Below are 17,493 nucleotides of genomic sequence, written 5' to 3' on the forward strand. Positions count from 1 at the left end.
TATTGTAAGAAACATAAAGCAGAAAACTCTTTTTTTTTTTTTTTGGAAATAAAGTAAATGCAGATAATAAAATTATTAAATATAAACTCAAAGTATACACAAAAAAAAATTACATTTCCTTCTCACTGGTTCTTCTTTGTTGCATAAATGTATTAAAATCGTATTGATCATTTGAAGCATAATCAAAATAATGAGATTCTAATGCTGGCATGCTCTTACGTCTTGATTGTGACTCTTTTCGTTGAACTTTGTCATTGGTGATCTTTGAATTGTTATTAGTTAATGAAGGGGTTTTAGCTGGGGGCAGAATTCTTTTTGATTTGTAACTGGCCATAGAAGAAGAAGCCACTGACCCTGATGTTCGCTTAATATTAAGATCTCGAGGATGTTTTGGAGTTTGAATTGAAGGAGGTATAACTCTTTGTTTTTGCGTGACAGCAGATGAAGAATTACTAGAAAATGATGCCGTTGAAGATGCTGCGGAATTATTTCTAAACAACCAAGAATTATTTCTATACTTGGAATAAATACTCATTAACTCATCGTAATTTTCATCACTTTCATTCTCTTCATCTTCATCCTCAACTATTACAACTTCGACATCTTTCCCATTAATTGTCTCAGTTGTTGATTTATATGATCTGGTGGAATCTTTTCTTCCAATCACGTGAACAATATCATATTTGTCTTTTGTCAAATCAATGACAACACTTTCAGTTTCTGTATCAGAGTCATCTTCATTACTGGCTATCAGTCTAGTCTTTGGCTTTAATGATTTCGTGATAGCACCAACATTTGGTCCATTCTCTGTATCAATACTTCTAGAACCAATGCGTGGTGTTACAAACTGAGTTCCAAAATCATCATCTTGAGAGTTTGATTCCTTGAAGTCAACGGCGTAATCAACCTTCTTGGGAGGTTCTGCAACTTTGATGTTTAAGATTTCTTCTTGTTCTTGGTTTTGTTCTTGTTGTTTATTGTTGCTCACATTGTTGTCTGATTGATTATTTCCAGATGATGGTTTTCTAGTAATAACTAAAGGTGCTACTGGTTGCTCGATGATCATCTTTGATTTTGATTCATTTGATTTATCTGAATAATCACGAGAAAGATGATTACCTGAATTGACTCCTAACTGTTGTTTACCAAAAGTTGTCATTTCACTTAATATGTCCACTGATTTATTTCTTGTGTGGGCTGAATTGTTATTAGATTCGCCTAAACCAAAGTTAATATTAAACATTGATTTGTGTCTTGTGTGTTTTGCCGGAGAACTTCTGCCAGGTAATAACAAATTGCATTCCAATTGAGGCTGAATAGGAGCTAATTTCAAGTGATCTTTGTCTAAAACACCACCACCACCGTATAGTGATGTAATATTGCTAGCATAATCTGCATCAGAGTCATCTCCTAATGCACTGTATTGTTGTTTCAAATGCTTGATTGCATCTTTTCCAGGAACACCAACTTTCAAATTAGTGTTGCTTTCATCATCAACATCAGATACAGAAATCTCAGTTCTTATTTCGGAAAACGTGGTTCCATTGTACGATGACGGGGCGATGGAAGAATATTCATCTGGGAATCTCTTATCTGATAAATCAGGAATTTCTATTTGACCGTTACTGGAGTAGAAACTGTGTCTTGCTTTTCTATTAACTTCCTGGGGTACTCTATCTTTAACTTCTTGACTATTAGTTGAATTCTCAAAAGTGTTTGGAAAATAAAAATCTCTGTCAAGTCCTCTATTATTGACATCTATAAAATTTAAGTCTTTCTGGTCATTGCTGACCTCTTTGTGAATGTTCAAAGGTTTTGTGTGTTCATAATCTTCAATTGTTTGATTGCTATTATTATTATCTTCTTCTTCTTCATCATCATCACTAGCTGATTCGCTAGTGTCCAGCCAAGACCCATCATCACTCACATTATTATCTCCGAGTATTTTGGTCAGTTTTGGTGTTGGTTTTATACTTTTCTTATTAATAGTCTCTTCTTCAGGTCTAGATCCAAGTGTAATGTCAATTGATTTCTGCAAAGAATCCCAGCTGCTGCTTGTTCCCTGAGATTGGAATGATGAGGTACTGGACGAGGAGACGTTACGGATATTTTGAGGTGGAATTAATAACGTTCTAGTATCATTCTTTTCTAATTTCTTGGACTTTTCAGACTTTTCATTTTTTGACTTACTATCAATGTTTATGGGTTGTATTTTTAATTGTTTTTGATTGTTCCCATGATTCATATTAAAGAAACGAAGCTTTTCTGCTGGCGGCGACATTGTTTCCAATCTCGCTATATGCATAAAATCACCAACTGAACTAAACGAACTAACAGACGATACGTGCGACTCATCACTGAAACTTCTCTTGTGTACTTTTAATACTTTGTTGGGGTCACTGGCATAGGTCAACCTATTCAAGTTAGTTTCTCTTTGTGATTTAGGTACTTGGCTCTTATTTGGTCCGCTGGTGGTGCTCCTATGTATTGGGATGTCTGGTAATGATTTGTTATATTGATGAGTTTTTAATTTTGGAGCTGTGACTCGAATTGGACCTGGAGTTTTTTTCTTATTAAATGTAACAGTCTCTTGTTTAGGTGTAGTAGTATCTTTTGTTGGCAAGTTAGGAAGACTCTTTTCTTGCTGATTAGATTTATGATCTTTATTTTTTGGATTATTGAAAGGTGAAATTAGGGTTTGAATTTGTTTAGCTTCTGGTACTTTAATTGGAGTTACCACAGGTTTTTGTTGTTGTACTTTTTGTGTTTGGGCATCCAGTTCTGCTTTAGCAGAATTCAACTTGCTAAGCACACTTGAATGTCTGGATCCACAGTTTGAAACTTCCTCAATGATGCTTAACTCATCAGTATTTCTTGAAAGAAAAGCTTTACTTGCAAACTTGGAATTGTTTGTTGAAACTGATGGCGGAGGAACCGCTCTCTTTGATAATGCTATTCTTTTGTTTAAATCTTCCTGATACTGTAAAGACATATTCAATAAACTATTTTCAACATCTTCACAATCTGAATCCAGTGACAGATCCAATTTTTCATACCCATTTCTGGTGAATACTAATTTGGTTTGTTTGGGTTTAGATGGTGAGTTTGATCTTGAGGATTCAGTAGATCTTGTCGGGGACCCAGCTCTGCTTCCATGAGGAGAAGATACAACTGAAGAAGGAGTGGATGTTTCTCGGGTTGTATTGACCGAGCTCAATTTGGGTGGTAATTTCAATGTGAATGGGATTGGAATGGTATATTTACCTCCATTATTTGGTGAGTTTGAGTTTGAAGCTATGATATGCAATTTTTTAGCCATAGGCAATTTTGCTGCCTGTCTTAATCTTTCCTGATTAGAGGAAGAAGAAGAACTTATTATGGACTTAATATCATCATCTATTTTTGGTATTGTGGGTAACCTGTAGTCACTTACTGTTGCTGGTAGACTATATCTGTTTTTGACAGGTGAGGTTGATCTGGTTCTTCTATCCGAATCCAAAGGTATCAGAGTCAAATTAGTTGTTGGAATGCTCAAGTCGTCTTTTGACTTTCCTTGAGCAATTTGGGTTGACATTTTGAAGTGTTCTGTTGTCTTCTTGTAAATGTTAATAAAAAAGAAAATTTCACGATGTGATGGACCAAACGGAAAATTGTGTTAGTTATATGAATTCACGGGATATCAAAGAACAATATCAGAAGAAAAGAACTAAATGAACAAATCTAAAATATAGTTGGGAAGTAAAGCGTTACAATGGTCTTGTAAATATAATATCGGATTCAAAACAATGCTGGTTGAATTGATGTGTGGTATTTCTCAATATCTCAAAAATTATCGATGCTACCATTTTTTGTTGTTGTTTTCGCTCAATTAGGAAATTAACAAAAAAAAAAAAGAAAAAAAAAAATAATAAATTTGGCCCCAAGCGTTTGCAATTGGAACATTTGATGTGGCAAGATTGAAATTCAAATACGAAAAAAAAAAAAAGAAAGAAAAAAGGAGCTATTAATGAAACCTCTAAGGTAACCAACATCCAAATATATGTCGATTACCTTATTGGTTGACTTTTGGAACTTCCCACGTTCATTATTTTACTAGAACAGTCAAGAGCAATTTCTACTGCCTACACAAGCTTGTTGCTTTTCCTTTGACTAATTGTGGGCTGGTGGGTTAGTTTTACCGCCTTGAGATAACAACTAAAAGAGAGCAATATGGATGAAATTAGTTCTCTATTCTATTTTTGGAACTTCTGAAATAGTTAACAAAATCAAATTAGATTAATTTAGAGCCTATTGTTTGTGTGATTTTATAATGAAAAGTTTTTTAGTTTCTTCTTTTAGATGACAGAATCAAAACAATTTCAAGAAAGGGTTTTTGTTGTGTAGTAATTACACTTTGCGAAAGTACGTACTAAGAATATCTTACTGACATACAATGAATCTAATACCAGCATTGTATAGTTTTACAATGCACTTTGTCTCATTGAGATACAAATAGTGTAAATCGGTTATGATTTCAAAATTCTTGGTAAAAGTCCTACTTCTATCAAAACTACTTGTTAATCTTTCAGCCTGCTTAGTACACAAAGCGTTGTCTTAATTTCAAATCTTACACTGGTTATTAATTGTAATAACTATGATTTTTGGTTTGCATGGTTTTTTTGTTTCAATAGAAGTTAAACTTGATTTTTTTTTTTTTATTTTTCTAGACATGGGATACATAACAATTTAAAAAGAGAACTACATATTTATATATATGTAATTCATGAGAATTGAAACACTTCTTTCAAAGAATGTTTTATCTTCTTTTTTTGTTTTCGGTTAATGGTTCGTACTTCAAGTCACTATAAGTAGGAAATTGAGTTTTCCACCAGTAATGAAGCTGACTCCAAGGGTACGAAACAGAATTGACTTTTGCACCAGAGTACCAAGAAACACAACCACCGAATGGAGTACCAAAAACAGACTTGTTAATTTCTTTTTGAAGAGTAGTAAGCCAGTTATCATAAGCTTCATCCTTAATTTGGACAGATTTTGCCTTTCCTTGGAAAACAGGTTTAGCAGTCTTGAGGAAATAATCAACACCATTTTCAATTCCCATAACAACCGAAGCATGACCAGTGATTGAGTTTGTACCTCCAATTGTCCAGAGATTTGGGCAGTGTTTGATCAAAAGGGTTCTGTAAGCACTTGCACCTTCTTCCTTCCAAAGTTGGGTAATATCAGCACCATTACGACCAACAATCTCAAAATTGAAATGACTTTTGCTTAAATTGTAACCAGTACAAGCAACAATAATGTCAGCCTCAATATGTTCACCACTTTCCAACACAACACCATCTTCAACAACTTTAGCAACACCTTCTGTTTTAATGTCAATTCTGGGATCTTTCAAAGATGGAACATAGTTGTAATCAAAAATCAATCTTTTGCAACCAATTTTGTAATCTGGAATAAGCTTGTCGTGATATTTTTCTGGGGCAACTTCTTTTATATACTGAACAGATGCCTCAGTGGTTACCTTACGTACAAAATTAGAAACAACACCTCCACCTTTAAACAATGGAACTTTCAATTCGGAGAAGAAAATAAACATCAATCGGAAAAAATACATCGTGAAATAGTTGAATGAAAACAAACGGTAAAGTGTGTAAATTACTTTTGGAAGTGGTCTCATAATGTAGTGCTTGGATCTGGAGATTTGAGTCAACGAACCAACACTGTATTGAGGATCATTAAGTAATGCAGGAACAGCTTGGTTAGCACTGCATCCGTTACCAACAACAACAACTTTTTTGCCTCTGAAATCAACTGAATGGTCCCAGAGAGCTGAATGCATGTAATCACCCTTAAAATTATCTAAACCCTTGGCGTCAAAGTGTAACGGATGAACTAACCCACCATGACAAGCAAGTAAAAGTTTACTTTTATGAATAATTCTCTGTCCAGTTTTAACATCGTGTGCAAATAGAGTCCATTGTCCATTGACGTCGTCCCATTCAACTTTGTTGATTTCAGTTTGGAATCTTGTTTTTTCTTTCAATTTGAATTTATCAGCAACTCGTAAAAGGTACTCTTCCATCTCATATTGTGGTGGTTGAATTCTACTCCAGTTTGAAGTCAAAGCAAATGAAAAAGAATACCATAAAGCAGGAATATCACTAGCACATCCTGGATAAGTGTTGGCGTACCAAGTACCTCCAAAGTTGTCATGTCTTTCAAAAATCTGAATGTCATGTTCATCATATTTTTCCATGGTTTTGATTGCACCAGCCATACCTCCAAACCCAGCACCAATAATAGCAAGTTTAGAAGTCGTGGTAATGGTTGGTAATTTGTCGTTGATAGCGTACCGATCTTTACGATGTGGACCTAAAATGTCCAATTCATCTTGATGGTTGATTCTGAACTTTGCTGGGTTCTTGTGAGATTCTCTTGTTAAAGTGATAGTTGACATAGCTATGGCTAAGGAAAAGTTGATGATTGTGAAATTAAAAATTGCAATTATTGGATTGGGCAAGTAACTCCTTATATACTTTTCTGATAAGCTCTACTAGCCCCACAACTTCTGCTGGTAAAGGTATCCCCACATGATATAACTGGATAATCCTTTTGAGAGTTTGGTGATAAGTATGCTGTGGTGATAAGTAAATTAAGGATGAAAAGTCTTTGCAGGGGGAAGACAGTCGGTGGGGAAGAGTGGGGGCCTTTTTTTTCACCTATTTTGGTTTACTTGCATGCAAATTCTGAAAGAGATGTGAAACAAATAACTCATAAAATCATTTCTTGTTGAACAATAATTCACCAATCTCCGAGTATGTGTAATATTCTTTTGTGCACGCAAGAATTAGCTGTAATTAGAAAATATCTCTCGGTATAATGATAACTGTCGGTATTGATCCCCGCCCCCACACCCCCCACCCCCACACGCAAGCACACATTTTTTCCCAAACACTAGAAGACTATCAAGATTTAGTACCGACATAATAAACCTAGGTTTACCCTATTTTAAATACCCTTACCTGCTTATCAACAATAATAATGTGAAACCAGTGAATTCAAAGTTCGGGGTTTAGAGTGGTTGGGGTTTTAGGAATTATCTGAATTATAATCACAGGTAATGAGATTAGTGAAAAATAATATTTGTGAAACCTTAACTTCCAGGTACGGAAACACTCTTGGCGATTGAAAAGGTTAAGAACATATCAAATAATAATACTCGTTACCACTCTTCACGTGTCAACTCAAAAGTTTGATTAAACTGGAAGTTAAAAAAAAAAAAGGAGACAGTGATCATAGTTGTAATAAAATATTGATATTTGATAACTCCGTTAATATTATGCAGTCGCGGATATGATCACCCGCAACTAGTCTGAAAGTTTTGTGGGTGATAATACTTTGCTCCTGTTATTTCACTGAATAGAGCAAAGTGGTGGTTTCGTGATGTGACTGTCTATGTCATCATTGAAAAATCTTAAACCCGAAACCCCATACAACAAAATTTAGCCGATAATCGTTGAAAAATAGAAGAGATCCTTTGGGTTAAGGGAGCATTCTATCAATGAATAGAGAGTTTTGATACCAGATAAAGCACTTTAAAGGAAATCCACTCTATAATTTTGATTACTGTTTTGTATTACTTATCGAATTAGCATCATTTATCAGAGAACATTGTACTACACCACAGTTTTTCTTTTTCTCTTTTTTACAATTGTTCAACCTTTTTGGTTTTTTTCTTATGTAAGCTAAAAGTCTACTTTAGTTTTCTTTCTTTTGGCAACCAATTCAATAAATTAATGCTCAACCAAAATAAAACACGATTATGAAATCAAAAGTGAAAGAGTCTAGTGCCAGTCCAACAACTGCTAATGGTATCTCCACCCAGAATAGTCCATGTTTAAACACATTTGTAGTTTCAACACCAGAGACACCACATAAATTCTCTAATCCAATCGATATTATTTCAAAAAAAAGTTCCATTAAAAGCTTTGGAAGTGTCAAATTTATTAATACCCTGGAAATAACAAGTCCCCTTTTGAATACTGATGACAAATATGTGAATCGACAATCCGACCATTGTACTTCTGAATTTGAAGACTCTAAGAAAGCAGGTTTGAGCTGTTTGCCATACCAATGTGAAAAAAGTTCGAATCTAATGGGCGGTAAATTTTCGTTAATGGTAGCTGGTGCAAGAGGTACTGGGAAATCAAGTTTTGTGAATTGTTTGTTTGGGAGTGAGTTGTTAGTTGACAGTTATGATACCACCAATGAAGAGTTTCTTGATGTAAAGAACTTTGAATTAACTGAGAATGGATTCACGTTGAATTTACAAGTAATTGAAACTGTAAATTATGGTAATTCCTTTGACACAGGGTTTAAACCGGAATCGTTGTGTGCCTTTGTGGATGAAAAATTTAAGGCTTTCCTTTATCAAAGTAAGCAGCCAAGAAGAGAAGGGTTAATTGACTTGAGAGTGCATTGCTGTGTTTATTTTCTATTCCAAACAGTCAACCCAATATCAGATTTGGATATCCAGACAATGAAGAGTTTATCAACCAGAACAAACTTGATCCCCGTGGTAGCCAAAGCAGACACATTAACAGAAACTGAATTACACAACTTTGAAATCATGGTCAGAACAACGTTGGCAAAGCATGACATAGAGACTTGTCAATTTTTCTCTAATAAAGAATTACTACAAGAAATTAGGTTGAAGATTCCCTTTTCAATTATTTCTTCTTCTTTTTCTCCATCATTGGATAATAATAACGGAATAATTGAAAGAATTCGAAAGTATCCTTGGTGCTTATTAGATATAGAAAATGAATCTTATTGTGATTTCCATTATATCAGAAAACTATTATTAGAAGAGAACATGTTAGAGTTTGTAGCATCAACTGAAGTTTACTACGAGCAATTTAGGAGTATTTTTCTAAGTGGTGATTCAATTGCGGTATCAGCAGATTATTACAAAAACTACGATTCAAATCAATCTAAGAATTTGAAGGATAAACTTGATAGAAAAAATTCTAACATGAAAGAAAATTTCAACTATTATCAAGATCAACATGATAAACTTAAAGCAAAGAAATTGTATTTGATCCAACAACAAAAAAAGCTACAAAACGAAATACATTCTTTGGCAAACGAACGAACGGAATTGCAGGTTTTTGTTAATAACTACGAGACATCAAGTTTTGAAAGTCAAGATTCTCAGAATGCAATTACTGGCAATGGCTATAATTTATTTTATCAACAAAATACATTGGTAAATTCTTTGAGTGTTGAAATGTCATCATCGTCTGACACAGTTATTTCTCAATAGATTTGTTGCTAAAATAATGCAAAATTTGTAACAAAAAAAATGCACGTCTTGTTTGTTTCTCCTCACAATCCCTCTAAAATTGGTATATCTCCTCTATTGTTTAATATTCTAATCTATGTAAAAGAAATAAATCAATTTTCGGAACTTTATTTATTAATTTGCAATCATGTATTATCACAATCCGATCTTGATAAACCCTAATTTAAATACGAGTCGTGTAAAATATTCAAATCATTCACAATTATTCTTGATCACATTTTGAATCTATAAAAGAAACAGAAAAAATTTTTTTTTCTTTCTTCAACTCTTCATCATCTTCTTCTTTGACACATCCATTCAATCTTCCTAAAGCCATATGATATTTGAACAAATACATTGATGAGTATGTTTTATTATTAAATTATCAAACTTAACATTTTTCCCAAAAAAAGAAGTATGATGAATTCACAGGATGAATAGTTTTTTTATTAAGTATGTTTTTCTGGCATCTCTAATGTTAGGGCTTTTCAGCTCGATGAATACATCAATTGACTAAATTATCTGATAACATAATTGAATTAATCAATTAAGTGAATGTAAATGACATCATATTTTATTTTTTTTAGGATTAGGAAAATGTGACAACCCAAGATTGAAAGTGGAAATCTGTTACTAACTTGATTGTTTAAGATATTAATAGATTTTATACATATCTTTAGATAGTATTGAATAATTAGTTTTCACAATATATTTTTGTTTATTTATAACTGAAAATAAATCTCTCCAATTTGTAGATCAAACAAACTTCATAGTTGATCCCCTCTCTACCCAATCTACACCACCAATACGTAAATCTCTCTACAAACATACACTTCTAAAATCCTTATAGATACCAACCTCAAGGACAGAACTTCTGAAGATGCTTTACGAAAATCCAGAAATTAGAATCTACTCTACTGTTTGTTAATCGCCGAGTTTTCTTTTCTCATTTCTCTCAGGGAGATTTGTCGCTCTTCACAATTTTTTATTCACAACCCAACTTCTTTTTTTTTTTTTTTTTTTTCTTTTTCTAACAAATCTACAAACACCAATTGAAAGAACACATTTCTAAATACACTCTCAACATGTCACTTGAGTTAAGCTCAGATGAGAGTGAAGATAATTTTAGAGATGAGTTAGTGGATATTCCTAGCAGGTTTTCTAAGGAATCCATTACTATAGACACACGTCAAGTGAGGTTAATTTTAGATCACACAGCCTTTGTCAGGGGAATTGGTAATATCAAAAGATGGTTCAATGAAGATTATATCAATTCCAATATCACCAGATCCAATGAAATTATTAATTTGAATATTTACATCCCAACCTATACTTTGCACGAATTTGATTTTGCTAAAAAGGGCACATCTATTAGTGCCACCAATGCACGTGAAGCAATTAGATTCATTGATAATTATTTGGAAAATGAAGTTGAAATGAATTCAGACAAAATCCACTATAATCTTATTTTGGAATCTGCTGAAGACAATGTGCCATCTTGGAATAAGTGTAATCATTATAAAGTGCATTCTCCGAGGATCAGAGAATTCCCAAATTATAAAACCAAATTTGATTCATCTTTAATTGGACAAACTGCAAATATTAACGACGATCCCGAATTTAATGAAAATTTTGATAATGCTTTAACTTTTAATCAACGTAATAAATTAAATGATATACAGTATGAAAATTCTGCATCTTATCAAAATGCTATTGCCAATTCTGATAACTTGGCAGAAATGCCAGTACGTTTGAGATATTTGATTAGAAGTTGTATTTATAAAAGATTCATTGAAGCAACTAAACCAAAAATCAAAAATGAGATTGAGGATTGGAAATTAGTTACAGAAGATCCAATCACAAAAATTTGGGCTAAATCATATGGAATTGATTGTCTCAATGTTAATGAAGCGGAATTATTGATATTCCAAAATTATGATGTCAATCTGTTCAGATTATACAATTTATACGCGAATGATGGAGATAATTTTGATCCAAGCACAAACATTTTGCAAAATACAATCGACACCACTTTGTATTCATACTCAAGAGTTCAAGATGATCACGTAAATCCAAATTACCGAGGTAAAAACCACCGAGGAAAAAATAATAGAGGAAGACGTGGAACGAAAAGAAGAGAAAAATGGTCATTAACAACCGATTCCGTTGTCAGCGAGGAGAGAAATGAAGCTGGAACTGGTTTCATCAAAAAGGAGAAGTTTGGAGCAATTAATTATGCCCCAAGAGGACAAGGTGAATTATGGAGACCAGGATGATTTAACCAAAAAAAAAAAAAACAACAACAACGTATATCTTACTATTGTATTTACATTAAATTATTGGGCATTTAAAGCTAGTTATTTGTATCAACGTTTTTTTTATTTGAACATGAGAAACTGGTTGGATGGTATATGACATGATTTAGATTTGACGTTTAATCAATCTTTGTTATTATTGGAAACAAGTCATAAAAAGAACATCTAAGTATTTGAGGATTAAGTTGGACTATTTCAAATTCAGATTTTACAACCACCCTAGATACACACATTTACATACATAGATACATAGTTTGTAAAGTATCAAGCGTAGGAGTTATCCAAGTACACGACCCAATACAAGTTATTTTTTTTCCACCATGACACCAACGACACCAACAACAACAAATTGATTAGCACGTGATCAAAACAAATGAGAGACAAACAACGCACAATGAAAAGGGAAAAAAAAAAAAAAGTCAAAGCCAAAAGGAAAAAAAAAAAAAAAGAAGAAAAAAATAAACAAGCCAACAATTTTATATTTCCATATATATTTATCACTAAATTCGAGTTTGATATTAAACAATCAATCAACCATATTTGATTGATTAATTATTTTTTTATTAAATTTTTTTTTTTATCAATTTATTCAATTATATTTAATTGAACTTGATAATTCTTCCACCTGCCCTTTCCCCCTTCCACTCCATTTCATTTCATTCATAGACTTATCAATTGAAAAACTAAACTCAATTTTAGATTTTCATTGGTTTGACAATTTTTATTGTTTACAATAAGTTATCATAATTTTTTTTTTTATTATTTGTTTTTATTTAATACATTCATTTTGTTAATCTTTTGCTAAATTATTATTTTCCTATAATGAATCGTCAACCTACCAGAGAAGACATTCAAAAGGCGATTCAGCGTTGCCATCAATTGAAACAACAATATGGAGACCAAGTTAATGTTGTTCCTGAATTTGTTAGATTAAGCAAGTTCTTGAATACTTTGAGGATGCATCAACAGCGTTTTCAACAGCAATACCAACAACAACAACAACAACAACAGCAACAACAACAACAACAACAAAGTCTAAATCATTCACAACAATCGCCATTGCTACAAAATACACAAGGTCAGACTCCACAACAACCTCCGACTCCTCAACAGTTTTCTAATTTTAATCAAAACGGTTATAATGGTCAACAGTTTTCTTCTCAGGCACACTCACCTGCTATTGGTGGCTCTTTATCGACTTCTGGTAATGGAACTCCATTAGTACAAAATGCCAATTTGATGACAGGAAAGAAAAATGCAAGAACACCAAATACCCAATTTGCTAATCAGGCAGCAGTAGGAACGCCGTTACAACAACAACAGCCTTTACCTCAGGGAAACAATTCGAATCCTATGCTAAACCTGATGGGGCAGCAACAACCTCAATCTCAACAACGTCAGCAAAACCAACCACCAAGTCCCCAATCAGCATTCACTAATCAACAATTCCAATTATTGAAGTCTCAACTTCAAGCATTCAAGTATTTTGTTAGAGCACCAGGCCAGGGCCAAGGTCAGATACCACAAAATTTAATTGCATATGTTTCGAATCCGTCATCAGCAATGGCTAATGATATGTACTTGCCAGCGGTGAACCGACCCCAGACAAATGGCATGGATCGTATGATGCAGATGCCACAATCCATCCCTTCACAACTGCCACAATTCACTCCTCAACAACAAAATGATTTGCTGAATCTGAAACCAAAATCTGCTGGAGGCACCCCTGAAGTCCCAGAAAAGAAAAAGGGGAAGCGAGGACCTAAACCAAAGAATCCCAAAAAACCTACAAAGAAGCAGTTGAGAGAAGAAGAACAGAGACTTGCGTTAGAAAAGCAAAGACAAGAACTTGAACAAAATAGAATTAAGAATAGTGCTCCTCAAGCATTTCCACCTCAAACAGGTTTACAAGGACAAACCCCTTTCCCACCACAACAGCAACAAGCACCTCCACCTCCATCGGCTTCAGTATCATCGATTCCACCAGGTGGGCTAGCACAGCAGCAGCAGCAGCAGCAGCCATCGCGCCCAGTTACTAAACCTGCTACACCCCAACCATTATTTCCTGACCCATCTCCTCCAGTTAATATAAAGAGTGTAGTGCCCGATAGAGCAAACAACAACAAGGTAATAATACCAGTAACTAAGCCAAATATTGAAGTGGACACATTTGAGTTATTTGACATCATTAGTGATGAAGTGAAAGATATACCGTTTAATACTTTATATGCCCCACAGAGCAGATTTCAGATTCCTTCGTTTTTGCCTGATGGTATAAGTATGGAAGATATTTATGTAAACAGAGAAGGATATATGCAAATTACAATAGAACAAGAAAAAGAGAGATTAAGAAAAGAGATTGAGAGTTTGGATGACAAAGATACCGAGAAAAAAATTGAACTTGAAACACAACTAAGTCTGCTAGATTTAATTCCTTATCAGAAAGATTTACGTGGCAAAGTGCTTATACAGTCTTGGTTTGGGAAATCATTACTTCCCAACTCACATCCAAACTTTTTAGCAAGGTTTAGTTCATTATCTTTGGACAGTGTTCATATGACGACAGATCTCTATAGACTCCAATTAGAATCCTTGATGAAGGAACAAAATCAGAAACATAGCAAAACTATCGAAGAAATCATAAGTTTCAGTGACAGAAGCAGTATCAAAGCTGCTAGAAGGTCAGACCGGTTATCAAGGTTTATGACCAAGATTAATAATTTCCACAATCAAACTGCGAAGGAAGAACAGAAGAAGTTGGAAAGAATGGCTAAACAACGTTTGCAAGCATTGAAACTGAATGATGAAGAGGCTTATTTGAAATTGTTAGATCATACAAAGGATACCAGAATCACTCATTTGTTGGAACAAACAAACCAATTTTTGGACTCCTTGGCTCTTGCAGTTCAAAGTCAACAAAGGGAAGCAAAAGATAATTTAGCAAATTCAGGGCGTGCGATTGAACCAACCCCAGCTGAACCTCTTGATGACGACAAAAGAGAAAAGATTGATTATTATAATGTTGCTCATAGAATTAAAGAAGAAGTCACCAAACAACCTTCGATATTGGTTGGGGGTACTTTGAAAGAGTATCAATTGAAAGGTTTACAATGGATGGTTTCGTTGTTTAATAATCATTTGAACGGTATCTTAGCAGATGAGATGGGTTTGGGTAAAACAATTCAAACTATTTCATTACTTACATATCTTGTGGAAGTTAAAAAGATTACTGGTCCATTTTTAGTGATTGTCCCGTTATCAACAGTAACTAATTGGAATTTGGAATTTGAAAAATGGGCTCCATCAATTAAGAAAATCACTTATAAGGGTACTCCAAATCAACGTAAAGTGATGCAACACGACATTAGAACAGGGAATTTCCAACTAGTATTAACTACATTTGAATACATCATCAAGGATAAGACATTATTGGGTAGAGTCAAATGGGTTCATATGATTATTGACGAAGGTCATCGTATGAAGAATGCTAATTCCAAATTATCCGAGACATTAACACAGAATTACCATAGTGATTATCGTTTGATTTTGACGGGTACACCTTTGCAAAACAATTTACCAGAATTATGGGCATTATTGAACTTTGTTTTGCCAAAGATTTTCAATTCGGTAAAATCATTTGATGAATGGTTTAACACACCATTTGCAAACACTGGTGGTCAAGATAAGATAGAATTGACAGAAGAAGAAACTTTGTTGGTAATTAGAAGATTGCACAAAGTTTTAAGACCTTTCCTTTTGAGAAGATTGAAAAAAGATGTTGAAAAAGATTTACCAAACAAAGTGGAAAAAGTTGTTAAATGTAAGTTATCAGCATTGCAATCTAAATTGTACCAACAAATGTTGAGGTATAATATGTTGTATGCTGGTGATCCTAGCAATGGATCGGTTCCTGTTACCATTAAAAATGCAAATAACCAAATAATGCAATTAAAGAAGATTTGTAATCACCCTTTTGTTTATGAAGAAGTTGAACATTTGATTAATCCTACTATTGATACCAACGATCAGATTTGGAGAGTAGCTGGTAAATTTGAATTATTGGACAAAGTGTTACCTAAATTTAAAGCAACTGGTCACAAAGTTTTAATTTTTTTCCAAATGACTCAAATTATGAATATTATGGAAGATTTTTTACGATTCAGAGATATGAAATATATGAGATTAGATGGTGGAACCAAAGCTGATGATAGAACTGATTTATTGAAAAGTTTTAATGCTCCTGATTCAGATTATTTTTGTTTTCTTTTATCTACTCGTGCTGGTGGTTTGGGTCTTAATTTGCAAACTGCTGATACAGTTATTATTTTTGATACTGATTGGAACCCACATCAAGATTTACAAGCACAAGATAGAGCTCATCGTATTGGTCAAAAGAATGAAGTTAGAATATTAAGATTGATCACTGAAAATTCAGTGGAAGAAATGATTTTGGAAAGAGCTCATAAAAAATTGGAGATTGACGGTAAGGTTATTCAAGCAGGTAAATTCGATAATAAATCCACTGCTGAAGAACAAGAAGCTATGTTAAGGGCATTAATAGAAAAAGAAGAAGAGCGTAGACAAAAAGGTGGTACTGAAGATGAAGAAGAGGATTTAGATGATGATGAATTGAACCAAATTATTGCCAGAAATGAAAATGAGTTGGTAGTATTTAAGAAAATGGATGAAGAAAGATACCTTGCCACAAAGAATGCTTCATACCCAGCAAGATTGTTTACTGAAGAAGAGTTACCCGAGATTTATAAGAAGGATCCAGAAGAACTTCTCAAGAAAGAGGATGTTGCACTGGAAGAATATGGGCGTGGTGCTAGAGAAAGACGAACATTACAATATGATGACAATTTAACTGAAGAACAATGGTTAAGAAAAATTGAAGGTATGGTTTCTGACGACGACGATGATGATGATGACGACAACGTTGATAGGAGTGATTCTGAAATGGAAGCCAAACCGAAAAAACCAAAAGGAAGAAGAGGTCGGAAACCCAAAATTGCACGTGTTGAAGACGAAGAAAGTCAAACTGAATCCGATGCTATTTCTATTAAACGTCAGTTACCGGAAGATGGAGATGACTTTGTTCCACCAAAGAGACAGAAATCATCTACACCAGCTGGTAGTACTACTGCTTCTTCTGGCAGAGGTAGAGGAAGGGGCCGCGGTAGAGGTCGTGGACGTGGAAGAGGAAGAGGAAGAGGGTCTTTATTATCTCGTTATACACCTTCTGTTGATCCTTTAACTGCAGACGAGAGATCTACCTTACAAAACCAAATTGAAAACATATTGGGGTTGATTATAAATTATAAGAATGAACATGATAGAAAATTGAGTGAATTATTTTTAGTGAAACCACCGAAAAGATTTTATCCTGATTATTATGTATTGATCAAGCATCCAATTGCCCTTGATGTGATTAAAAAGAGAACATCATCAAAGTCATATAGTAAGATTAGAGAATTTTTGGAGGATATTCATTTAATGTTCACTAATGCAAAGATTTATAATGAAGAAGGTTCTATTGTTTATCAAGATGCAGCATTTTTGGAAAGATTATCAATGGATAAATTCAAAGAATTGGCAGCAAATCTTCCCCAAGAAGAAATCAATAAGATTTTAGATTTCACTGAGTTTGATGAAATGTTTAGTTTAAAACCATTAGTTCCTTCCACTGCTATTAAGCAACCAATTGAAGCAAAATTAGAAAAAATAGATAAAGGTGAAGCAATTGATAGTCCATTACTCAATGCTTCTACTACTGCTGGAACAGAAGAATCCACACCAGCAAATTTTGATTGATTTACAAGATTATTTAATGGAATA

The 17,493-nt window shown here is 33.8% G+C and overlaps 5 protein-coding genes across 5 annotated transcripts; 3 read left to right on the top strand and 2 right to left on the bottom strand. All coding sequences in view use genetic code 12, as the record gives it.

The window, feature by feature from the left end:
* Positions 1–109: 109 nt before the first annotated feature.
* CD36_16850 (conserved hypothetical protein) lies at positions 110–3,574 on the bottom strand (the record flags this gene model as incomplete). The annotated part of the gene is made up of 1 exon (XM_002418119.1): positions 110–3,574. One exon carries the CDS (start codon positions 3,572–3,574, stop codon positions 110–112), a length of 3,465 nt encoding a protein of 1,154 aa, XP_002418164.1.
* Positions 3,575–4,795: 1,221 nt separating this feature from the next.
* On the bottom strand, positions 4,796–6,454 carry CD36_16860 (oxidoreductase, putative; the record flags this gene model as incomplete). The annotated part of the gene is made up of 1 exon (XM_002418120.1): positions 4,796–6,454. One exon carries the CDS (start codon positions 6,452–6,454, stop codon positions 4,796–4,798), a length of 1,659 nt encoding a protein of 552 aa, XP_002418165.1.
* Positions 6,455–7,819: 1,365 nt separating this feature from the next.
* On the top strand, positions 7,820–9,322 carry CD36_16870 (GTP-binding protein, putative; the record flags this gene model as incomplete). Its single annotated transcript, XM_002418121.1, has 1 exon — positions 7,820–9,322. One exon carries the CDS (start codon positions 7,820–7,822, stop codon positions 9,320–9,322), a length of 1,503 nt encoding a protein of 500 aa, XP_002418166.1.
* Positions 9,323–10,425: 1,103 nt separating this feature from the next.
* On the top strand, positions 10,426–11,616 carry CD36_16880 (nonsense-mediated decay protein, putative; the record flags this gene model as incomplete). Its single annotated transcript, XM_002418122.1, has 1 exon — positions 10,426–11,616. The coding sequence occupies one exon, from the start codon at positions 10,426–10,428 to the stop codon at positions 11,614–11,616; it is 1,191 nt and encodes a 396-aa protein (XP_002418167.1).
* An 861-nt stretch (positions 11,617–12,477) lies between these two features.
* CD36_16890 (ATP-dependent helicase, putative) lies at positions 12,478–17,469 on the top strand (the record flags this gene model as incomplete). Its single annotated transcript, XM_002418123.1, has 1 exon — positions 12,478–17,469. One exon carries the CDS (start codon positions 12,478–12,480, stop codon positions 17,467–17,469), a length of 4,992 nt encoding a protein of 1,663 aa, XP_002418168.1.
* Between the last annotated feature and the right edge of the window lie 24 nt (positions 17,470–17,493).

The sequence above is a fragment of the Candida dubliniensis genome, chromosome 2 (assembly GCF_000026945.1).
Source record: "Candida dubliniensis CD36 chromosome 2, complete sequence".
In the NCBI taxonomy this organism is placed as follows: domain Eukaryota; kingdom Fungi; phylum Ascomycota; class Pichiomycetes; order Serinales; family Debaryomycetaceae; genus Candida; species Candida dubliniensis.